The 26,300-nt window shown below is 40.7% G+C and overlaps 1 protein-coding gene across 6 annotated transcripts in view; it reads left to right on the forward strand.

Annotated features, from left to right (window-relative positions):
• Positions 1-9,372: 9,372 nt before the first annotated feature.
• Positions 9,373-26,300, forward strand: part of BICDL1 (BICD family like cargo adaptor 1) — a 105,206-nt gene continuing 88,278 nt past the window's right edge. For 2 of the 6 annotated variants that reach the window (XR_006707645.1, XM_045458155.1), the window contains exons 1-2: positions 9,373-9,877; positions 17,627-17,842. Coding sequence is in view for 5 of the 6 variants with exons in the window: in XM_045458155.1 (XP_045314111.1) it covers positions 9,446-9,877; positions 17,627-17,842 (648 nt within the window). In the remaining variant the exon portion in view is untranslated. The remainder of the gene's footprint in view (positions 9,878-17,626; positions 17,843-26,300) is intronic. The other 4 variants (XM_045458153.1, XM_045458157.1, XM_045458154.1 and 1 more) reach the window with 3 other exon arrangements.

Here is a 26,300-nt window from a genome sequence, read left to right on the forward strand (position 1 = left end):
TCAGTTGGCCTGACAATGATGATATACTATTTCTACGGTCAGTTTCCTCTAAATAGACCAAGAAAAATAAAGGGGAAAATGGGGGAAATTCACTTAAGAAACAACGTTAGTATGAGCAGTATCAATAGGTATAAATAACTTGTCTGCCAACAGATTAAACCAGAATGTGATGCAGAAAGAACAAGACATGACAAATGTTTGGCAAATTCTCGAAATGAAATAAAAGTAAGAAATGTCTAAAAATAACTTCAGATGAATAATATACATGCAGCAAAACACATCAGCAGTATGTTTAGGGCACTGAAAAGAAGCAGGAAAATGTAAACATCAAGGAAATTAAATCACACGTCTTTCTAGGTGTGGGCTTTGGACAAACCAAAAATAGCCAACTTTTGAATATCATTTTCTTTTTTTTTTAGTTTATTTATTTTGAGAGAGAGAGAGATACAGAAAGAGAGAGAGAGAGCAAGCAGAGGAGGGGAAGAGAGAGAGAGAGAGAGAGAGAGAGAGAGAATCCCAAGCTGTCTCCCCACTGTCAGTGTGAAGCCTCCCACGAACCGTGAGATCGTGAGCCGAAATCAAGAGGGGGATGCTCAACCGACTGAGCCACCCAGGCACCCCTGAGCATCATTTTCTGATGAGTTTGGGAAATGAAGACATTATTAGAAGACGGAGGGGAGACTAGGGAGCAAGTCAGTCCCAAACAGTAGAGGTTTTGCTGTTGTGTTGTTGTTGTTTATTTATTTGTTTGTCTAAGTGGTATGGCTCTATGATGGGCTGGTTTCCCCGTGGGAATTCGTAAAGGCAGCCCAAAACACCCTTGGGCTCACATCATAGCCTCTCTTGTGCATAGCCCATTTACATCTTCTTCAGGCAATAGCGTGGTCAAATTTAGAAGCCTGTTGTTTGAGATCAGCTTCTCATCCACAGTACTATGACAATTTAGGGACAGATAACTCCTGCCATCGGGCTGTCCCTATGCATTGTAGAGTGTTTAGCGGCATATCTGGCCTCTACCCACTAGATGCCAGTAGCAACCCCCATTCCCAGCTGTGACAACCAAAAATATCTCTAGATCCAAAATCTATAAGGAACTTATCAAACTCAACACCCAAAAAACAAATAATCCAGTGAAGAAATGGGCAAAAGACACGAATAGACACTTCTCCAAAGAAGACATCCAGATGGCCAACCAACACGTGAAAAAAATGCTCAACATCACTCATCACCAGGGAAATATAAATCAAAACCACAATGAGATACCACCTTACACCTGTCAGAATGGCTAACATTAACAACTCAGGCAACAACAGATGTTGGCGAGGATGCGGAGAAAGAGGATCTCTTTTGCATTGTTGGTGGGAATGCAAGCTGGTGCAGCCACTCTGGAAAACAGTATGGAGGATCCTCAAAAAACTAAAAATAGAACTACCCTACGACCCAGCAATTGCACTACTAGGTATTTATCCAAGTATTTATTTATGTGTCAGAAGGGACACAAGCACCCCAATGTTTATAGCAGCACTATCAACAATAGCCAAAGTATGGAAGGAGTTCAAATGTCCATCGATGGATGAATAAAGAAGATGTGGTATACACACACACACACACACACACACACACACACACACACACAATGGAGTATTACTGGGCAATCAAAAAGAATGAAATCTTGCTATTTGCAACTACGTGGATGGAACTGAAGGGTATTATGCTAAGTGAAATTAGTCAGTCAGAGAAAGACAAATATCATATGACTTCACCCATAGGAGGATTTTAAGAGATAAAACAGATGAACATAAGGGAAGGGAAACAAAAGGGGGACAAAACATAAGAGACTCGTAAATATGGGGAACAAACAGAAGGTTACTGGAGGGGGTGTGGGAGGGGGGATGGGCTAAATGGGTAAGGGGCACTAAGGAATCTACTCCTGAAATAATTGTTGCACTATATGCTAAATAATTTGGATGTAAATTTTAGAAAATAAACTTAAAAAATAAATAAATATCTCTAGATATTGTCTGATGTCCCTAGAAGGGGCAAAATCACCCCCAGTTGAGAACCCCTGGTTTAGAGAATGAGTAGACGACCATCCAGCCCAACTTCGTACCATATAGATGAGGGAAGCAGAGCCCAAGCACACTGAACACCTTGCTCAAATGTACACAGCTGGTTAATGGCAGATCTCAGCCAGGACCTCCAGATTATCACTTTCAATACCTCCACTATACCCCAACTTTAGTCATTTGCATGCCACTGTGATTTCACCATATCCATTGCCACCTATATTATAATTTCCTAAATTTGAGTTGGCTTGTTTTTTAACTTAACACATTTATTTTAAAAGGAAATAGGCATGTGAGGGGAAAAAAACCAAACATTAAAGTTAAGAAAGATCATGGTGTCAGAGGGAAAGATCTGTGCTCAGTTATTTTACACATTTGTTTCTTTATCAAGCACCTGCATCGTGCCTACCCTGTGCCTGGCGCCATTTTAAGTGCTTTCCATGTATGAAATCTTTTTGTCTTAATAACAACCTTATTAGGTAAGTATGATTATCCTTATTTTATAAACGAGGATGCTGATCTAGGTCCCAGATCACCCAACTCATAAGTGGCAGAAGTGGCATTCCGGTCCAGGAAGTCTAGCTCAGAATTCCATGTTCTTAATCAGTAAGAGGAAAAGTTGGAAACATCTGATGAGAAAGGAGAGATGGGTTTGGGACTGAAAACAACAGTAGCCAGGAAATAATGGGGAGAGGTACAAAGGCAGGGGACCCAAGGAGCTAGACAAACCCTTGGGAGAGGGGAACTCGCACCTGGAAAAGTGGGCAGAAATGGTGGTGGGAAGGGGCAAAAGCTGTGGGGAGAGGGTATCAGAGCAGGGGCAAGATGAGACTTCAAATAAGTAGAGTAGCAGGCACTGAGAGAAACAAGCTGTTTGGCAGGGTGGGAAAATGGGGAGGCTGGAAGTGGAAATTCAGGCAGAATGTTACTCTGGAGAAAAGGTGAAAGGAAGGGTGGGCTGGGGATCCAGGTCCAGGAGAGGACCCTGGGAGGAGTAAGAGGAAAGATGTAAGGAGGCTGTCAAGGTGAGAACCTAGAGATGGGAGGGATGGCTGGGGTCTAGGTGGGGCTTGGAAGGGGTCCCAGCCGGGCAAGCTGAGGCACCGTAGTGGGGAGCAGAGAAAGCACACTCCCACACCAGGCAAAGCCGACACTGGTAAACGCCAGCCACTGAAGTTAATGTTTTACCCTTAAAAATCAAGTTGAGAATCACTAGGGGTGTACACACCACATTTTGCAAAATGTTGAACCGATTCATCTCCAAAAAATATAAAAAGCTTTTGGGTAACATTTGAGGAATTTTTGAGACTTTTATGTTCCCACGACTAGTTCATAAATAAAATATACAACTTAAAAAGCGCACACACTCTTGTAATTGCTGAATGAAAATACCAAGCACAGAACTGCTTTATCACATGTTTTGCCAGTTCTTCATGCTTCTTCAACACTTGACTTTTCAAAAACAAATTTTCTGGAAAATGTTTTGTCTTTTACACTTTCTAGTTTTTGCTGGATCAAGATATTAATAAAAATAAACAACTTGGGGGAAATTTGGTGAGTGTTGGCATATTTGTAAATATCAGGATCTCTAAAGAAAGACAGTTTCATGGTTTGCCCTTAGTTGCCTTAGGGCAGCGCAAGAGCCCTGCATGTAATGGCTCTTATGCAGAAATCCATTTATGGGAAGTTAAGATGGGTCGTACCCAAGTTCAACCAGAATATTGAGGTACCAAAAGCAACGCTGATGCAAATATATTTAAGGGAATATATAAATGATAAAAATGTAAAGTGAGGCATAGTAACTAAGGGGAAGCACTTTAGGGTCCGACAGGTCTAAACCACTAGCATTACAGTATCATGTAGTAGTATTTATTGGTGTTAAATACTAGCATTATGAAGTTAGTGTGAGGATTAAATCAGATGTCATATAAAGGATGTAAGGAATGTAATGCTAAATATATTTGGGATACTATTCTAGTATGAAGCAGAATAAACTAAATAATAAGCTTCTTAGAAGCCTGAGAGTTTTCATAACTTTGCTTTGAGGAGTTTTGATTCCTGGCACTAATTTCCATGTAGGCAGGTGCTTGTTCATTCTTCTAGGTCAAGGCTGACCTAAGGGATTTTGAACAGCTCTAAATCAACAGCTCTCAGAGTGTGATTCACTAACTCCAGAAAGTCCCAAAGACCCTTTCAGGGAATCTGTGTAATAAATTTTCATATTTTTATGATTTCAAAATTTCCTGTTTTCATAATAATTGCAACGATAGTATGTCTAACTTTGTTGATAATAGCAAAATTAATTTCTTAATAATACTAATTGTCTAATAACTATTTTTGTTTCTCACTATGACATTTGCACTGCTGGTGCAAAAGCATTGGTGGGGAACACTATTGATATTAGCATGAATCAACACAGTGGTACCAAAGTTTACTGTTATCAGGGTGCCTGGCTGGCTCAGTGGGTAGAGCATGCGACTCTTGATCTCAGGGTCATGAGTTCAAGCCCTACATTGGGCATGAAGCCTAGTTAAAAAAAAAAAAAAGTTTACTGTTATTCTTCACTACCATGTGCTCACAGGAAAACAAAAACACAAACAAACAAAAAAACACACACCTAGTTTCACTTAGGAATGTTCCTGATGAAGCAGTACTTTTATTAAATCCTGATCCTTGAGTATAAACTCTTTTTAGTATATGTGCTACCAAAGTAAGCATGTACACATTTTTTAAAATATTCCATGTCATGGGGCACCTGGGTGGCGCAGTCAGTTAAGCGTCCGACTTCAGCCAGGTCACGATCTCGCAGTCCGTGAGTTCGAGCCCCGCGTCGGGCTCTGGGCTGATGGCTCAGAGCCTGGAGCCTGTTTCCGATTCTGTGTCTCCCTCTCTCTCTGCCCCTCCCCCGTTCATGCTCTGTCTCTCTCTGTCCCAAAAATAAATAAACGTTGAAAAAAAAATTAAAAAAAAAAAAATTCCATGTCATGAAATGGGAAGTACCCATAAAGCACTCTGCTGCATACCTAAGTACAATGGTTGTCTTGAGATAAAGCACTTGTACTACCAGTTGAGTTATGAGCTGAACTAGCCATATTTGTCATGAAACACGTTTTTCACTCAAATGGATGACTGACAAACTGTGGTATTTAGGTGTGCGTATCTGGCAAATGTTTTCTCAAAAATTCATGAAGCAAGTCTGTTACTTTAAGGAAAATAATTGATAATACTGTTAGCAATGATGAGATTGGAACTTTTAAGTGGAAATTAGAATTTTGAAAACCTCATATCCACCTCTGTGAGCTTGATAGTTTGTTGATGCTTAAAGACTTTTCTGATGAGATCAGTGATTATATTAATGACTGTGATTTTTAAAATATAGTATAATGACATATTACAATATTTGGAAGATCTGTATAACTCAGTGAACCGATATTTTCCAAATGACCAATATATGCTATTATAGAATCAATCATACATGGGTATAAGATACATTCAAAACGATAGATAGATCAATGCATTTCCTTGATATGGTTTTAGATTCCACATTGCAACTAACCTTTAAGAAGCTATTACTTGTTCGAGCGCCTGGGTGGATCGGTCAGTTAAACCTCTGACTTCAGCTCAGGTCATGATCTCACAGGTCCAGCATCAGGCTCTGTTCTGACAGACAGATTCTGTGTCTCCTTCTCTCTCTGTCCCTCCCTGGCTTGTGTTCTATCTCTCTCTTTCAAAAATAAATAATAAACATTAAAAAATAAAGAAAAAGAAAATTATAATTATTGACATACATTAAAAAAATAAGCTATCACTTGTCGAGTTTTGGTGTAATATTAAAGAAAAATATCCCAGTGATCTATAAGAACTATTAAAGTATTCCTTCTTTTCCCAACTATATCTTTGTGGAACCAGATTTTTTTTCACATATTTCAATCTAAACAAAATGTCACTACATTGAAAGGAGAAGCAGACATAAAAATCCAGCTTTCTATTATTAAGTCAAACATTAAAGATATTAGTAAAAAAAGAGAAATAATGCCATTCTTCTCATTTTTTAAATTTGGGAATATATATCTATTTTTCATAAAATACATTATATTAACATGTAACAAATTTATTCTACGTATTTTTAAATTTTTGAAAAACTTTTATTTTAGAGAGAGAGAGAGAACATGAGCAGGAGAGAAGGGCAGAGGGAGAGAGAGAGAATCTTAAGCAGACTTCCTGCTCCACATAGAGCTCTACACAGGGCTCAATCCCACAGACCTAGGATCATGATCTGAGCCAAAATCAAGAGTCGGATGCTCAACCAACTAAGCCACCCAAACACCTAAGTATTTTTTAATGAATTAATATTTTTAAATTTTCTCATTTTAATTTTTACTATGTAAGTAAATATATATCAAAACCTATATAAAGCTTTTTGAGACCTTCAATAATTTTTAAGAGTGTAAAGAGGTCGTGAGACCAAAAACTGTAGGAACCACTATTCTAAATAGTTCTCCAAACTTGAGCTGGTCTCCTTTGACTGTTTATTGAAAGACAGTGCTTAGGACAAAACTACAACAGAAAATCATCACCTTCTAGTTCATTTAGAACATTGTTTAGGAGAATCTTCAGGAGCTAGAGTTAGTTATAATTTGTCCTCACAGTAACAGGTAAGTCTAATAGAGTAGGGCCATTGAGTTCAAGAAAGGCAAGTCAGAGACCTTTCAGGAAAGATAGGCTGCCAACTCTGCATCAAGGAAAAATAAAGAGTTGACCTCACCTCCCTTTTTTTGTACACCTATATGCCTACATGCTATTATCAACAATGTAGATATTAATGTTATATGCTTCATTAAAAGCATTCAAAAGATTTTCCCCCCTCTGAAACTCCTTTTGATTAGGAATCCTGTTTGCTCTTGATATGTGTGTCTCTATAAATAAATTAGGGAGAAACTTGTCCTTTTGTAATAAAAAAGATAAAAGAGTTGCAGTTGGGTCTCACCAGGGGCCCACAATTTCTGCTCAAGAGGGCGTAATAAAAAGTGTTACAACTGGGATGCCTGGGCAGCTCAGTGGGCTGAGCATCCGACTCTTGATTTCAGTTCAAGTAATGATGTCATGGTTGGTGGGGTCAATGACATGCATCGGGTCTGCACTGGCAGTGGGGAGCCTGCTTGGGATTCTCCCTCTGCCTTTCTCTCAAAATAAATAAATAAACTTAAAAAAAAAAAAAAGTACTAGAAGAGTCCACTGCTGCTGGACTGGTACCATGATCAACTTCCTAAATTTAGCTCTAAGATCAATGTGGGAATCCCTCAGTTGTCTGCCTCCTTTTCAATCAACAAGCAAACAAAGCCAGACTTGAGGTTCAGTCTGAGAGTAGAAAGTCATGTATATACCTGAATATTGATGAGCTCTGAAGTTAATAAAGAATAAAAACCAGGAGAATCCATTTGACCCATTTCAGCCTCTTGGTGTCCTGAAATTTCCGTCTCACTGTGATGAAAAGAATCAAGGTATGATCTAACTCAAAAGAGGGTTGTTATTCAAGAGTAAAGGAAATAAATAGGAACCTAGTCTAGCTTCAGATGGGTTTTTTTTTTCTGAAAATAGACAAGAGCATCACCAGTGAGGTCAAAGCAAGAACTGCTTGGAGTCTCCCAGTAGGCTCTTCAATTATTGTTTTGATCATTGCAGGAAGCTTCCTGTTACCATTTTCTATATCCACCCAGGCCATCTTGGTCAAAAACTATTTATCTTCCTCTCGACTTCTCATGCGTGAGGAAAGTAAAGAATAATGATCTACGTGAACCCTGGAGTCAGCCTGCCAGGATGTGATCTATTGTAATGATCTAGGCAGAGAACACCTCTCGAGGTCTCAATTTCCTCCCCGTAAAATGGAAAGAGTGACAGCACTTTATAAGGTTCTTGTTAGGACTAATCTAAGATAATGCATACAAAGCATTTAGCACAAGACGCGGAACATACTAAGTACCTAATAAACAAAAGTCATTATCACGGCGATTCTTTGCTTCATATTCCCATCTGTGAGCAGTTTTTTTTCCCGTTATTTCTCAACATAACTCTTTCTTTCGGGGCTGTTGATCTCGGAGGCCTCTGGTCCTTCATATCCCTGAGTCATCATCATTAAAATGCCGGATTTCTGAAGTCATTCCTCCCCCTCCTGCTCGCTAGGGCTCCCTCTCCTGACTGCTTAGCTTTGGTGAGGGCCCAGACCTAAATTCCGTGACCACGAGTCTCTGTCGGGACTCGGCCTTGGAAGAACATCCCCAGTCCTCTTGAAGACCACCTGAGGTTCGACAAAACTGATCCCCACCAGACTCTGAGAAACGCTCCAGCCCAAGAGTGGCGCGAGCCCGGAGGCGGGGCCTCGCACGGAGGTGAGAACGAGGCCAGGGGCGGGGCTGTGCTCCGAGGTGAGCGCGAGGCCACACCCGAGGTGAGCGTGCTGTGGGCGGGGCCACATCCGATGTGGGCGCGAGGCCGGGGGCGTGGCCGCGCCGGGGAGCCGCCCGAACCATTAGGGATGCGCCAGCCGCCTCCCCAGGCGGCGCGCGCAGCCGCCCCCGGGCTTGAGGCAGCGCAGGGGTTAAGGTCGCCGGCGCCACCTGGGCGCCGCTGAGGAGACCCGCGAGCCGGCGAATCCCGCGCGGGCGCGGCGAACAGGTGCCCGCGCGCGTCAGGCGCCGGCAAGGGGCGGGGAGAGGGGGCGCGGCCGGAAGCCCGGGGCGGGGTGCGGCCGGCCCGGTGAGCGGGAGGAGCCGAGGGAGCCAGGAAGGAGTTCGCCCGGCTGCGCCGCGCGCGATGTGGAGCCGCCGCCTCGGCGCCTGCAGCAGCCGCCGCCGCCGCCGCTGCTGCTGGGGCTGCCGCCGAGCCGAGGGACATGGAGCGCGGCTGCAGAGAGCGGCCGCCGGCAGCAGCAGCAGCGAGCGTCGCAGCGACAGCGGAGCGCAGCCCGCCCGGTGAGGCGCTGCCCGGCCGGCGGCGGCAGCGGCAGCAGCAGCAGCAGCAACAGGGCGGCTGAAAACTCGGCGGCGGCGTTCCTCGCAACCTCCCCTCTCGCTTCGCCGCCCCCCGGTCTTCCCTTCCTCAGCCTTTCCCTTTCCCACCCCCTCCTCCTCCCTAGCGCGAGCCGAGCAGCTGAGCCCCGGGGGCGGCGGCGGCGGCGGCGGCGGGGGGGGGGCGCGTGCCGCCGGCGCGGGGGAGGGGCGGGCCGGCGCGCGCCGCGCCCAGGGCTCGCGGGGACCCGAGGGGCGCGTGCCGCGGCGCGGGGCGAGGTGCGGGGCGCTGGGCGGCGCGGCGGGGCCCCTCCCCCCTGCAGCCTGGCGCGCGCCGGCCGGGCCGCACCGCTGCGGGCTCCGCGCGCGCGGGCCATGTCCGCCTTCTGCCTGGGCTTGGCCGGCCGCGCTTCAGCACCCGCGGAGCCGGACAGCGCCTGCTGCATGGAGCTGCCCGCAGCGGCCGCGGACGCAGTCGGGAGTCCAGCCGCCGCCGCCGCCCTCATCTCCTTCTCCGGGGGCTCCGGGGAGCTGGAACTGGCGTTAGAGGAGGAGCTGGCGCTGCTGGCGGCCGGGGAACGGCCGTCCGACCCCGGGGAGCATTCTCAGGCCGAGGCCGGGCCTCCGGCCGAGGGGTCCGGACTGCAGCCGCCGCCCGCCCAGGATCCCGAACTGCTGTCGGTGATCCGGCAGAAAGAGAAGGATCTGGTGTTGGCGGCCCGGCTGGGCAAGGCGCTGCTCGAGAGGAACCAGGACATGAGCCGGCAGTACGAGCAGATGCACAAGGAGCTGACAGACAAGCTGGAGGTGAGGACGTCCCTCGTGGGATGGGTGGGAAGCAGGGAGAGCCCTTTCGGCCTTGGGCAGCTTCAGCTTCGGGAGCCACCCACCCTACTCCTTCCTTACTCACCCTGCCTTAACAGAAAACCACCTGGAGGGAGGGGTCGGGTGGAGGGTTTCGAATTATCAGACCAGGGCAACATTGAATCCACCTGACTTCAGCAAATGGGTCCACGCACCGCCCCAGCCCCGCTGTGGGCCATTCTATATATGTACTGTACACAGCGTCTAAAATAGAGCTTACAGTATGACTAATTTATACAGCGCTGAGGTGATGTCTGCACACAGAGAAATGAGAAAGTCGGGAAGCATTTAAAATATGCTCCAGGTTTTCAGAGTAGTTAATCTCTAATCAGGGTGTTAGCCTTAAAGCCTTCCAGTTTTGGCGTTAAGGCCTCCAGATGCCCTTGTCTTAACTTCCCGGCAGCTCAGAGTTGTGGGAAACAAGTGCCCCTCAAGAAGCTTTATATAGCCTTCAAATACTCAGGGATTAGGAAATGTGGTTCCATTGCAGAAATCAGGCAAGCCTGGGCTCGGCATGTGACTGTTGGTAGTGGATTTAATTTGGACCTCGGCATTTATGTGTATTTTGTATTTAAACAGTACGCTTTTTTTTTTTTTTTTTTTTTTTTTTTTGGTCTTCTGGGCCTCATTCATGCGATTCGGTGGCCAAATGCAACCCATGAGAACCATGTTACTTTAACTATTATAAATACTTCTTAAAGTGTGTAAGATTTCTGCCAGTTTTCTGTATCAAAGTCTTTTGGAGCTATGCCTGTTTGTTTTCTTGCCCTTTACTGGGAAAGGGCCTTTAAAGTGGTATGGAATGCCAGCCTTTGTAAAAATTAGAGAGCTTTTTTTAAAAAAGGGGGTGGGGCATCTGTGGCATTGGAGACTAGCTTATTTTTTTTCTGCCTGTGCATTTAGTGTTGTTACCCAGTTTGGTTGCAACCAGTTCTTTTTATTCTTAGTTACAAGAGAATAGTATAGTCCTGAATAAGGTCTGAAATTGACCCTAGTCTGCTTCCATATCACTGCTGCTGGTTGAACAGTCAGAATATAAGTCCAGAAACTTTTCTATAATAAGATTTAAGTGTGTGTTTGTAGTCTAGGGATGTATCAAAAGTAAATCAGGGAGAAAAAAGGAAACCAGTTGAGTGCCCTGTAGTTCAGTTGGCCTGTTAACTGGGTCTGCCAGTCGATGAACTCCTGAGATACCTCTCTGAAAAGTGGTTTGTGAAACCTATAGGTAGACTGCCAAAAAGCACCCAGTGAATTGAAGTGTTTAGTTTTCACTGGAAGTAGAGGTCTAGAAATAAAAGGTTTTTTTTTTTTTTTTAAATGGGATTTAGTTACATGACTCTATATAGAAGTACTACTGTAGAGATTTATTCTTGTGATTTGAAATTCCTTCAGTGAGGGACTTATTGAAGAAATATTGTTATCAGTCAGTTTGATTAGTGATGGATTTCTGAGTAATCCTGAGTGTGCAGTTACACACACCCTGGGTTCCATGTGGAGCTCTTATACATTTCTTCACAAAGGAAAAAGATTTAAAAATTCTATAACAAGAAGGGTTTTATTGTGAAAGAATAAATTACCTTTGACTTTTTGCTATTGACCAAACAGACGGTAGGTAATAAAATATTTTAAAGCTCTTAAATTAGTTTTTAAAATCATCATTCCTCTACAGGTCACCATATTGAACTCTAGTGTATATTTTCATTTCTGGGGGCTGGTTACACAACAGTGTGAATGTACTTAACACTAAGCTGTACACTTAAAAATGGTTGAGGTGGTAAATTTTATGTTCTATATACTTACATTTTAAAATTTTGTTTAAAAAGCCAAATATAGGGGCTCCTGGGTGGCTCAGGTCGTGATCTCGCGGTCTGTGAGTTCGAGCCCCGCGTCAGGCTCTGTGCTGACAGCTGAGAGCTGGAGCCTGCTTCGGATTCTGTGTCTCCCTCTGTCTCTCTCTGCCCCTTCCCTGCTCATGCTCTGTCTCTCTCTGTCTCAAAAATAAATAAACGTTAAAAAAATAAATAAAAATAAAAAGCCAAATATATCGATTGTTACTGAACATGAGTATTAGAGGGTTCAGTTATACTATTTTTTTCAAGGTATATTTCAAGGAAGATTATCATGAACAATTTTTAGTTTTTTTTAAAAAGCACATTTAAAAAGATCCCATAAAGATATTGTCATTAGTTCCTTGTTAATTCTTTTAATTCTTACTAATATGAGAGAGACAAACCTAATAGAGGGCGATTCATTTGATACCTGCAAGTGAATTTTCCTTTCAGCATAAATTTTTTAAAATATTTTTTTTAAGTTTATTTTGAGAGAGAGAGAAAGAGCACAAATGGAGGAGAGGCAGAGAGAGAGGGTGAGAGAGAATCTCAAGCAGGCTCTGAGCTCTCAGCACAGAGCCCATCGTGGGGCTCAAACTCACGAACCATGAGATCATGACCTGAGCCAAGATCAGAAGTCAGATGCTCAATGACTGAGCCACCCTGGTGCTCCACCTCTATATTCTTTAAGCAGCCTAGATTTTAGAATGTCTGCTTAGGGACAAAATACTTTATAAAGTTTAACACTGCCATGCTATATTTTCAATTAAATTAAATACTTAAGGGTAGAAAACTAGCCTTTTAAAAGCATTTGTAATTTTCCACAAACTGTCAGTGGAGCAAACACATTTTCTCACAGGTTGGTTTGAAAGATTAACACTTGAGGGGACTCTGAGAGAATGTTGGTTTCACTGTTAAATAGTGAGACTGGTCTTGTTTTAATCCCCTCTATTCCCTTATTCGAAACTGGCACCTTTCTAACCTCAGGACCAATAAGCCATTGTTAAGATTTTTTTCTACCTATTTGTTAATATTGAATACCTTTCCAGTTCTGTGTGCCAAACCTAAGATTTTGTTTTGTCATTTAAAATATAAAGTACTTGATCTCATACTGCTCTCTTATTAAAGGCACACTCTTTAAAGTCTTTAATGGCTTAAAGATTAACAGAATTTTTTTGGCTATATATCTCTTAGGGTTAAAATGAAGATTCAATTTAACTTAAAATACTGGAAGATTGTGGTCATTTTTTTCCACTCTTAAATTGACTATATTTTATTCATTCACTGAATTATATTTTCATATACTTAAAGTTCTAAAGTTATTTTTTTAAGATTTTATTTTTTAAAGATCTTTTTTAAAAATTTATTTATTTATTTTGAGAGAGAGACAGCATGAGTGGGGGAGAGGGAGAGAGAGAATCCCAAGCAGGCTCTGCACCGTCAGCACAGAGCCCATTTCGGGGCTTGAACTCACAAACTGTGAGACATGACCTGAGCTGAAACCAAGAGTCAGACACTTAACGGGCTGAGCCACCCAGGTGCCCCAAGATTTTTCAAAGTAATCTGTACATCCAACATGGGGCCCAGATTCACAACCCTGAGCCCAAGAGTCACATGCTCCACTAACTGAGCCAGGCAGGCGCCCGTAAAGTTACTTTCTAAAATTTATTTTTTCTGCACCTACAGTGAGCTCTTTTGCTTTTATATCTTATATCCAGCCAGGTCCTTGTTTTTTTTCTGGAACGTGAACTAAGACAGTAACTCAGATTTATATACTTTTTTCTTCAGTATTTTATTTATTTAGTTTCTAAAAATACTGTTTTTAACATGCAAGATCCCCTTTTTTCCTATTCCAGCTGAGAGTGGATTATCTCTTACTGCATGCAGAGGTAGTCTTTTATCTCAACTACATTTTCCTTTTCCTTCTGCAGGCCAATTCTTAGGATTCTAGTACAATTTTTTTTTTTAAGGGCAAAACAAATAAAATGAAAGTGATCACCTAATGAGAGTCACAAGTAGATTTGGGGTAGGCAAATCTAGAGCTCCTTATTTGCATACAGTGTTTGGTCCACTTAAAAAAATAGTACTTTTTCTTTGTATTTTTCAAGAATCATATCCTGGACTTATGACAGTGGTGTTGCTTTTTTAGCTCTTGGCGGAAATCCATTTTCAGTAACAACCAATTTTAGATTGGTTAATGATGTTAACTTTTTATTTTTTCAGAGTTTTAAATACCTTTTTTTTTTTTTTTTTTAAGAATGGTTTCAGATGGGGCGCCTGGGTGGCTCAGTCGGTCAAGCGTCCGACTTCAGCTCAGGTAATGATCTCACGGTTCATGAGTTCGAGCCCCGAGTCAGCCTCTGTGCTGATGGCTCAGCGTGGAGCCTGCTTCGCATTCTGTGTCTGCCTCTCCCCCAGTCACATTCTGTCTGTCTGTCTGTCTGTCTCTCCCTCAAAAATAAACAGAAAAAAATTTTTTAAATGGTTTCATATTTACAGAAAAAATGGAAAGATGGTACAGAACATTTGCATATGTTCTGCACTCAATTTCCTCTGTTATTAACATCTTATATTATCATGGTATACTTGCCATGATTAAAAATCCATTACTGATACACCGTTAACTACACTCCTTAGTTTATTCAGATTTCCTTAGCCTTTATGTACTGTGTTTTTCTGTTCCAAGATTGCAACCTGGATACATTACATTCAGTTTTCCTATCTTCTTAGTCTCCTCTTTGCTGTGGTACTTTTTTTAATGTTTGTTTATTTATTTATTTTGAGAGAGAGTGAGAGAGCGTGTGCTCGAGCTCAAGGGAGAGGCAGAGAGAGAGGGAGAGAAGAATCCCACTCAGGCTCCATACTGTCAAGCCCAGAGCCCGATGCGGGCTTGATCTCACAAACCATGAGATTATGACCTGAGCTGAAATCAAGAGTAGGATGCTTAACTGCGCCACCCAGGTGCCCATGCTGTGGCACTTTTTTAGACTTAACTTGTTTATGATGACCTTAACAGTTTTGATGGTAACTTTTCTTCTTTTGTTTATTGAGGTATAATTGACATTATTAGTTTCAGGTGTAGATACTAACTTTAACACAGGAATAACACATAATATCTAAAATGGCATATAACATAACGTATAATCCCTGACCTCCATACTTCCTAATATGCTGCCTAGAGTTTACTGGTTAATTTAACACTTAATGAAAATACAATTCTAGGAAACCTTTCTTTTCTCTTATTAGACAAAAGGCTAAATTCTTTCTTTTCATTAATAGGAAAGTCTTGACTGCTTTTTTTCAGTGTTGGGAAACCTGAATTAGGAAGTTTGTCACATGACCAGAAAAATATAAGGACAGAATAAACTAATCAGCACCACCTGTCACAACCCCTCCCCCAACTCCAAGTGGATTGGATTGTTTTAGTTGCTTAGTTGGGCTGTACACTAACAGCTGTTTGCTGAATATTTTTAAGTCTCTCTGTTCTTTTAGAACACAAGCCTAATTTATCTGGCCTCTCAGTAACACTGTGATTACTGAGTTCTTGCTGTTGCCTTCTGCTCAATCTTTTTCATTTTGGAAAAACTGAATAAAACCAAGTATCACAATTTTAGGATGGCAATTAGCATTTGTTTCTGCATTTCATCTTTTTGAAGTCTCTACAGTGACTAAAACATTCTCATTTTTGGAGTTTAGCAATATGAGGAAAGCACAGAGCAGAAAGTTCTCAGGCTGATGAGTAGAAGTCCCTCCCTTATTCTTCCTTTCCTTGCATGCTCCAAGCCGAGGTTCTATAAAGTCTAACTATAATGTGACTTCTTCAACAAATATACTAGAGTGACTATATCCGAGTGAGTTGTTTCCCAGAGTGATCGACCTGGAGGACCATACATTTATTTCAGTAAAAACTGCCTTTGCTAATGTGATCAGAATTTTCATTTTGGATTGCTGATTTTATCTTTTGGCACGTTATTTTGACTGCTGTGTCATGGTAAATTTACATCTTTTAGGGATAAATTTGACTTTCAGAAGTGTTAACAAGTCAGCAAAAAAGGGAATAAGATGTCAGGGTGAAATGGGGTAATCTCTTTTTTAGACACATCTTAAATGTGAAGTAATGTGACTGATTTTCATTTTCTTGTGCAACTATACACTGGCCCTTAACAGTCTCCAAAAGAATTACTCCAAAAAATATTCACAAAGTGAGAACTTGGATAGAATAAGAGTGTAGAAGAGATGACCAAGTACTCTGAAGAAGATTCATAATGCTCATCGTAGCTTGTAGAAACATTCTCAGTGCTTGATATCAACCTTCAGTGCATCAGAATTTCCTGTAGAGCCAAGATAGATAGATGAGTAGACAGATGCATGCCTAGGCTTCATCCCATTCTTAACTAATCACAATCTTTGGGATTGAGGTCCAGGTGGGTATATTTTCAACAATTATATCAGAGCTTTTCTGAGAGCCGTCCCCTCCCCCCCAAATTGACCATTGCTTTAACTTCTATTTAATGTACTCCTTGGGGTGTAGACTTTGCTATTTCGTACATAATATGATTTTTAAGTAGAACATACTTGCCTCTGTTAAGAGACATGCGTCTTATCTCACAGAAACAAAGAGGGGTGCCTGGCTGGCTCAGGTGGAAGGGCATGCGACTCTCAATCCAGGGTTGTGAGTTCAAGACCTACATGGGATATAGAGATTATTTAAATAAAACTTTAAAAAAAAAAAAAAACAAAAAAAGGGGTATTCTTATTTCCTTCAAAAGAATCCTTTTTTATTGAGCTGCTGCTTCAAGCCATCTGTACTTTGCATACCATTTGTTACACACAATTTATTTTTTTTAAGTTTATTTATTTTGGGAGAGAGAGAGAGCACATGAGAGAGAGAGGGAAAGAGAATCCCAGGCAGGCTTTGTGCTGTGACTGTGGAGCCTGATTGGGGCTCAAACTCATGAACCATGAGATGATGAACTGAGTGGAAATCAAGAGTCACATGCTTAACCGACTGAGCCACCCAGGCACCCCACAACTTACTACTTTTATCAGTCTCTCCCACTAGAATGAAAGCTCCATAAAGGCAAGGACCATGTCTGTTTTACTTTGCACTATGTCTGCAGCATAGTGGCTGACCCATCGCAGGTACTCCTCAAGAATAAATGAGTGGATCAGAAATAAATGTGCAAAGCTGATAAGCCATGATTTAAAGTAGACCTGAAGCTGAACTTGCTTGATATCCAAATATAATTCTATATATCACAACAAGTATTTATTGAATTGTGATTTGGAGTGCTAAACAGAGTCAGATGACTTAAGCACAAATCCCAGCTCTGCCATTTACTAGTTTGACCTTGAGCTTGTTACTTGACCTCTTATTGTAGGTTACCTCATTTGTAAGAAAAGATGGTTAATCTGAAGGATCCCTAGAGTTCTTTCCATCCCTGAAAATTCTTTGATTCTAAGTGTCTGGTATTATGCCAGGCATGATAGCTGATTCCGAAAGAAGCCTTCTTAAGGACTTGTGTTAAGTTGTTTAAATGTATAGTTTACTAGTTAATTAGATGACTAGGGCTGAATTTCAAGTGAATTCCTGAGTCTATAGTCCCATCCATAGTCCCATGCCCAACAACAAGAATAAACACAGTAATATTAAGTGTTTTTAATAAGAACAGCATGCTTACTCCTTCCTACTCTGTAAGAAGGGAGTGTTTTTGTAGCTGTGAAATAGACAACTTTTCCCATGTGGCAGAGTGTTTTGTTGTGCTGACTGGGAAGAAGAAAAGTTAGGAGAGTGTGAAAAGAGAAAAAAAGCAAAGGCTGTACATTTTTAACAGTTTTTAAATCCTCTTCACTTCTCACCCAGCACTTAGAACAAGAGAAACACGAACTAAGAAGACGATTTGAGAACCGAGAAGGGGAATGGGAAGGGCGCGTGTCAGAGCTGGAGAGTGATGTGAAACAACTTCAGGATGAGTTGGAGAGGCAGCAGGTTCATCTACGGGAAGCAGATCGAGAAAAAACACGGGCTGTCCAGGAATTATCAGAACAGAACCAGAGGTTATTGGATCAACTCAGCAGGGTAAGACACAAGTTAAGAATTTATGGTATAAAATACTGAAAGTTGAAACCAAAGCTGCTGTACGATGTTGTTCATACATATGGTAAGAGTAAGTTTTTGTTGCCATTGGTGTTGATATCAACAAGTTGAATAATTTTCACCTATGGGAACATCAGCTGTGTGAACTAGGAGTCAGGAACCAAAACCCTTACCTCTCATTAATCAGCTAAGAGACTTTGACAATCACTTAACTTGGGAGATTTTTCGTTTTTAAAATGAAAAGAGTTGTGCCTAATGATTTCTGACGTTTGGTATAGCTCTAAAAGTCTGTGATTCCTTTACCTAGAAAAAGTCTGTCATGGATGAAATTATGTTAATGAATTTGGTTCAGATATTAAATGGTGCCATCTTTAAACTGAAAAGCTTGGGGAAAATTAGAGCAAATGGTTTTCAATGATGAAATGTGAACGTACATTTCTTCATATTATTTGAATATGAGAGGAGAAGTATATGTGTATCTGTATTTAAAATTTGTTCTTTTATATCCTAGTAAGTAAAAAATTCTCGTGCCTTTATAGAATGGTGTTATGGAAGTATTAATTAACCAGGGTCAAGACTGAAATCATTGCAAAGAGGGAGTTTGAGGGCTGAATAGGTCCAAATCTAATTTATATACAGAACATACCTTTTTAACAAATGCAGGAATGTTATTAATGCCCTGGTCTCTAAATCCACCTACTTTTAAAAATTAAGAGTGGGATTTACTATGGTACTTCAGTCCTTCTTATGTGTTGAAAATAAAACTATTAACTCTTTAGTTATCAGAAGAAGAAAGAACTTCTAGTCTGATCTCATTGTGTAGGTCATGCTTTGATCTTTGGAAAAGGCTTAGCTAGAGCAGTACATGGAAAATTCTTGGCATTTCTACTAATTTGATGGGTAACACCGTATGAAGTCATTTAGTTTGTCATAGTTGGTTCCCATGGATACTCTGAGACGGGTCAAAACCTTCATGCCTCACTAGGAAATGTGAGGTAAATGCCACAACTAGGGAAAGATACAAGAAGGAGAGGCAGAGGAGAGAATGGAAGTAGGGAGGAAGGAGAGGGAGACAGGAAGGTAGAAAGAAGGGGAAAAAGAGATACCTAATAACTTGGAAAGTAGCTAGTTGCAGGAAATATTGACACGTGTGAAAGGTAAGAATCCACATGATAGGCAGAACTAAAGGTCTTGCCTTCCCATCTAGGAGATTAAATCACTATTTGATTGACTGGAAAGAAAGAGTTGGACAGTTCTTCAAGAAGTCACTTCAAGGCCAGTTTAGTAACAGCATTTCTGACTCTGTTCTAAAACCTTTTGCAACAACTGAGAAGAGAATCTCTATCCTTGTAAGATTTTTAAGATTTTGAGTGTTCATTATTCATGAAAGATTAAGTTAACTAGACAGGCCTAGCCAGATTTATTTATTTATTCAACATTTATTTAATACTTATTTTGAGTGACTTCATGAAATCGAGCCCTGCATCAGGCTCTGTGCTGACAGTGACGAGCCTGCTTGGTATTCTCTCTCTCTCTCCCTCTCTCTCTCTCTCTGTTCCCTGCCCCCCGCCAAAACATAAAATAAATAAACATTAATACTTATTCTGAGCAAGTGTTTCTTACAGAAACCTATGAAAGGAATACAGCAAACCAAAACAATTAAAGGGGAAATTATCTCTTGGGAGTAAGTTCATGTTATAAAATAACATGAGCAGAAAGGACTCAATTCTGCTTTCTGATCTGGTGAAAGATAGGTGGCCAAGAGAGATGAAAGAAGAAAGCAAATATTAAATACCATGTAGCAAAAGAGCAGTGAGCTTGGAATTTAGATGCATGTTGAATCTTGACCCTGCTTCTCATTGACTGGTTCACCTTGTTTTTGCCTCGCTTTTCTAATCTTTAATATGGGGATAAAAATCTATACCTTATGCAAGTACTTATGAAATGAAAATGAGGTAATGTGCCCGTGTTATGCTGCAGTATATGAAGGTAAGGATTTCAGTGTTAATGGTTGTTTTAATAAAGCAGTATATTTATAGTTGGGGTTCCTTTGCCTAGTTTCTCTGTAGAAAATCCTGATAAGCTGTTCCCAAAAGGATATAGGGGGATAACATTTCCACTAGATCTAGATTCTTGTTATCCTCTCTGGCCTTGAATGTAGGCCCTTGGTGAGTTGTGTGGCTTTTTTTCCCTTTCTCTTTTTAAGCAGGACAAGCCCCTGGGGTTTTCCATCAACAGCCATTTTAGATTGTATTTTATTATCATTTTATTAACTGGGTATTCAGGAACCAAAGGAGTTGAGTGCTTTGAAGTGAATTAAGATTCTCATGGGACAAGATAACAACCAGCAGAGGTAGTAGAAGGCCTCGCTTTTCTTGTGATGTCTATAACATGTCTTTATAAGCATGAAATGTATAATATTTAAAACTTAGTACAATACTTCTGTGATACTTTTGTCTGAAGTATTTTTTTAAGTTTATTTATTTATTTAGTAATGTCTACACTCAGCATGGGGCTCGAACTCACAACCCCCAGACCAGGAGCTGCATGTTCTGACTGAGTCAGCCAGGCACCTCTGAAATATTTTTAAGTATATTTCTTTTGCTGCCACAGACTCCAAGGTTGTTATATATATTTTTTAATTATTTATTTATTTTTTAAGTTTGTTTATTTATTTTGACAGAGTTCGAACAGGGGAGGGGCTGAGAGAGAGGGAGAGAGAGAGAAGTGCAAGCAGGCTTTGTAACTGTCAGTACAGAGTCTGACCCAGGGCTTGAACTCACAAGCTATGAGATCATGACCTGAGTTGAAATCAAGAGTTGGATGCTTAACCAATTAAGCTACCCAGGTGTCCTTTTCTTTCTTTTTTTTTTTTAATAACCGCTCTATTGAGATTAATTCATATACCATAACATTTACTTTTTAAAGGTATAAAAATTCACTGAGTTTTAGTATATTCACAAGGTTGTGGAACTCTGAACAGTATCTCTCTTTTTTTAATGTTTATTTTTGAGAGAAAGAGCATGAGCAGGGAGGGGCAGAGAAAGGGAGACACACAGAAACAGAAGCAGGCTCCAGGCTCTGAGCTGTCAGCACAGAGCCCAGTGTGGGGCTTGAACCCATGAACTGCAAGAACATGACCTAAGCCAAAGTCAGACACTTAACCGACTGAGCCACCTAGGGAACTTTGTCACCACTATCTAATTATAGAATATTTCACCCCCCCACCCCAAAAAGAAATCCTATACCCATTAGTAGTCACTTTCCATTCCTCCTAACCCTCCCTATCCCATGCCCTGACCCCTGATAACCATTAACCTACTTTCTGTTTCTGTGGATTTGCCTATTCTGGACATTTCATATAAATGAAATCATACATGTATGATTCTTTGTGACTGACATCTTTCCCTTAATGATGTTTCAAGGTTCATCTGCATTGTAGCATATATCAATAATACTTTATTTTTATGGCTGAAGAATATTCCATTGTATGGATATAACATTTTGTTTGTTCATTAGTTGATGGACATTTGGGTTGTTTCCACTTTTTGGCTGTTATGAATAAGTTTACCATAAACATTCATGTACAAGTTTTTATGTGACCAAGGTTCTTTTCAGCTCTATAATAGGATGCTATGAGCATATATATCCCATGAGCTTCTAGGTCCTCATTATCATGAAGGAAGGAATAAGTATTGTTCTAATTTTATAGCTGGGAAAACTTGAGGGACAGAAAGGCACATGACTTGTTTAAGCCTTTTCTAATTCAAGACTTGTTAGGGTTCCTGTGCTTTACTTTCAGATTTCTAAGGCAGTAATTAAGGTCACAGGTTTTAGAGTCAGACAGCCCTGTGGCCAAAGACCAACTCTGCTATTTATGAGTTGGGGAAACATGCGAAAGTTTTTTCACTTTTTTAAACCTTAGTTTCCTTCTTTATAAAATGGAAACAATTATATTATCACTATTACCTGATACTGTTAGGAGGAGCAAATGAGATAATATATGTAATCTCTAACCATGGTGTTTAGCATATTGTAAGTGCTCAATAAATGGTAGCATGGTTTATAATTATCATGTCTTCTTCATGTAGATGGTGTTTCTGTATCTAGTCAAACTTTGATTCTCTAACCTGAGAGAAGAAGAATCTGAAGTGTCCCCAGCATATATTAGTGTTTGAAAATGTCGTGTCTTGCAGTTAAATTTCTATTCAAAAATATTTGAGTAAAAGTGATCTTTCTAGGAATTGAGTCAGATTTGTTCTATGGCATCTTGTATCCCCTAGATACTGCTTCAGATACCCTGGGGATACCTTTATTCCAGTTTATTTGTTCATTTAGACAAAATGCCCTCTAAATTCTCTTCTAGCTTCTAAAATTCTGTGAGACTCATTTTTGTGAAACTCAAGCTGACCTATTTGGAGAAAGTGTAATTCATTTTCTGAGTTAGAAAGTGACACCATGTGGGAATGCAGGCTGGTGCAGCCACTCTGGAAAACAGTATGGAGGTTCCTCAAAAAACTAAAAATAGAACTACCCTATGACCCAGCAATTGCACTACTAGGTATTTATCTAATGGATACAGGTGTGCTGTTTCGAAGGGACACATGCACCCCCATGTTTATAGCAGCACTATCAACAATAGCCAAAGTATGGAAAGAGCCCAAATGCCCATCGATGGATGAATGGATAAAGAAGATGTGGTATATATATATATACAATGGAGTATGCCTTGGCAATCAAAAAGAATGAAATCTTGCCATTTGCAACTACATGGATGGAACTGGAGGGTATTATGCTAAATGAAATTAGAGAAAGACAAAAATCACATGACTTCACTCATATGAGGACATTAAGAGACAAAACAGATGAACATAAGGGAAGGGAAACAAAAAGCATATAAACACAGGGAGTGAACAAAACAGAAGAGACTCATAAATATGGAAAATAAACTGAGGGTTACTGGAGGGGTTGTGGGAGGGGGGATGGGCTAAATGGGTAAGGGGCACTAAGGAATCTACTCCTGAAATCATTGTTGGGCACTATATGCTAACTAATTTGGATGTAAATTTAAAAACATAAAAAGAAAACAAGTTAATAAAAAAAAAGGAAAGTAACACTATGATGGCATTGACAGTGGGGTTTAATAGGATATGTTAGACATTTATCATCCTACCTCAAAAGTGGAAAGATGGGGTGCCTGGGTAGCTCAGTCGGTTAAGTGTCTAACTCTTGATCTCAGCTCAGGTCTTAATCTCAGGGTCGTGAGTTCAAGCTCTGCAGGTGTGGAGTCCACTTAAAAAAAAAAAATGGAGGGATGCCTGGGTGTCTCAGTTGGTTGAGCATCCAACTTCAGCTCAGGTCATGATCTTGCAGTTGGTGAGTTTGAGCCTTGCACCTGGCTCTCTGCTCTCTCTGCTCATTAGCACAGAACCCGCTTTGGATACTCTGTCCCCGCACCCACTCTGTCCCCGCACCCGCCCTCCCCCTACTCCTCACCCCTCTCAAAAATGAATAAACTTTTTTTTTTTTTAATTTTTTTTTTTTCAACGTTTATTTATTTTTGGGACAGAGAGAGACAGAGCATGAACGGGGGAGGGGCAGAGAGAGAGGGAGACACAGAATCGGAAACAGGCTCCAGGCTCTGAGCCATCAGCCCAGAGCCCGACACGGGGCTCGAACTCACGGACCGCGAGATCGTGACCTGGCTGAAGTCAGACGCTTAACCGACTGCGCCACCCAGGCGCCCCTTTTTTTTTTTTTTTTTTAAAGTGGAAAGAATACAGTGGGCCTTGCTTTCGGAAAAAGGAGAGGTGAAACATGGGCCATACTACATAAAACTTAGAGGTTTTGGGGGGCATCTTGGTGGCTCGGTTGGTTAAGTGTCCAACTTCACATCAGGTTGTGATCTCACGGTTTGTGAGTTTGAGCCCTTCATCAGGCTCTGTGCTGACAGCTCAGAGCCTAGAACCTGCTTCGGATTCTGGGTCTCCCTCTCTCTCTGCCCCACCCCTGCTTGCACTCTGTCTCTCAAAAATGAATAAATGTTAAAAAAAACAAAACAACTTAGAGGCTTTTTGAGAATCCTTTTTTTTTTTTTTTTTTTTTTTAAGTTTATTTACTTATTTTTTGAGAGAGCAGGCAGGGAAGGGGCAGAGAGAGGGAGAGACAGAAAGACAGAATCCCAAGCAGGCTCTGTGCTGTCAGCATGGAGCCTGACATGGGGCTCAAACTCACCAACAGTGTAATCATGACCTGAGCCAAAAGCAAGAGTCAGATGCTTAACCAACTGAGCCATCCAGGTGCCCTGGGAATCCTGATGAATACATAATACAGTACTTTTCACTGGCATTACAGCAGAATCCTCCAGAACCCCCAAATGATTTTTCTCCCCAACAGTAGTAGTGAAGATAATAGAGTTCTAATTAGTGTTAGAGTCCTGAAGTGATCATTCACTAATTTAACCTGCTACAGCTTATACCATATTTTAGGTGCTGTAGAAACTTCTTATAGTTTGCATGTACAGCAGCAAGCCAAAACAGTGATTTGAACAGTGTAGAAATAGTCTTATTCACAATAATAATAATGTCAGTAATAATAAGCTTCTCATTTAGCCTTTTCAGCCTTCAGAAGTTGACGTATTTTCTTCTTTTTATTAAAACTTTTTAAATGTTTTTATTTATTTTTGAGAGAGAGAGAGAGAGCATGAGCGGGGGTGGGGTAGAGACAGAGGGAGACACAGAATCCGAAGCAGGCTCCAGACTCCTAGCTGTCAGCACAGAGCCCAACACAGGGCTCCAACTCGTAAACCTCGAGATCATGACCTGAGCTGAAGTCATACATTTAACTGATTGAGCCCCCCAGGCGCCCCAACATAAGATATTTTCAAAATGAATCTCAGTAGTGTTAGAAATTTCAGTAAAAGAAGGCATTTTCACAGTTTGTACTAATAAAGCACTGCTCATACTTCCTTGTAAAACACTAAGGTCAGATAAGCACTTGTTGGCCAAAGAATGGGAAAAATTACTGATTTCTCCTTAAAAAGGGAGGTGTGAGGTTAAAATTTCCTAGGGACTTCTAAAGTTTACTTCCCCAAAATACATAGCTGTAGAGTTTGTAGAAACTGGCTGGGAAATGCTCTTACACTTTTTCCCTGCAGTTTTGTCCATGAAATAGTCACACCTTTTTCCCCCCTCCTTCCCTAACTCCTCATCCTACCAGCAGCAGAACCATATGCTTAATCCTAATCCCATTTTCTCTAGTAGGGGTCAGGGTTTCAGACTGCAGGACCGAATGTATACAGTCTTAGTGACTGTTTATTATGTATTGGGTTACAATTTTTGGATAATTATGTAGATATTTGCATTTTCCATTTATAAAACCATGACATACTTCACACAGAAAACTGCAGAGAGTAATATAAATTCAACTTTGTAAAATCTTAACATTTTGTCATATTCAGATTTTTTAAAGAGATAAAACATTGATAACATTTGACGGTTTCATGTCAGTCCTCTCCACTTTTCCAGTTACTCTTCTACCTATTCATGTGTTTATACTACACACGTGTGTGCATGTATGTCAACATATATATTCCATTATATATACTATATCCATTAATATTGTATAATAACATTTTTCCATGTTTCAAACACTTAATAAACAGCAGCATCATTCTCACAGATAATGTTCACATCATTCTATACTCCATTCTTTTGGCTCAATGTTATGTTTAAGGGATTGACATATTAATAAATATAGTTCTAGTTCATTTATTTCAACTGTTTATTATTTGGGCAAATATAGTACAATATACTTATTCTTTTATTGATAAACCTTTAAGTTCCTAATTTTTCATTACTGCACACTTTCCTGCAGTGACTATTCTTGTGCACATATATTTGTGTTAATCTGGTAAACCTAGGAGTGGAATTGCTTGGTCCAAGAGTAAAGACCTCTTCAAAAAAAAAAAAAAGAGTAAAGACCTCTTCAACTCCATAAGATGTTGTCAAATTACTCTCCAAAACTGTTGTACAAATTTACATTCTTAGCGTGCAATGTGTGTGAGAGCCAGTATGTGTGATTGTTCTCATCTTCACCAACACTTGGTGTTGGTTTTAAAAATCAGTCTCCAGGCACCTGAGTGGCTCAGTCAGTTGGGCGTCTGATTCTTGATCTTAGTGCAGGTCTTGATCTTAGGGTTGTGGGCTCAAGCCCCACATTGGGCTCCACGTTGGTATGGAGACTACTTAAAAAAAAAATTAGTCTCATGTATCTGAAATGGTATTTTTATTGTTTTTTTTTTAATTTTTATTTTAATTTTGATTTCATGAATTGCTAGTGAGGTTGGGCATCTTTTGTTTTTATGTTTATTGTGAATTGCCTGTTTGTATCTTTCACTGTTTTCTTACTGGTGTGTAAGCATATTTTAACATGTTCTTGA

The sequence above is a fragment of the Leopardus geoffroyi genome, chromosome D3 (genome assembly GCF_018350155.1).
Source record: "Leopardus geoffroyi isolate Oge1 chromosome D3, O.geoffroyi_Oge1_pat1.0, whole genome shotgun sequence".
In the NCBI taxonomy this organism is placed as follows: Eukaryota; Metazoa; Chordata; class Mammalia; order Carnivora; family Felidae; genus Leopardus; species Leopardus geoffroyi.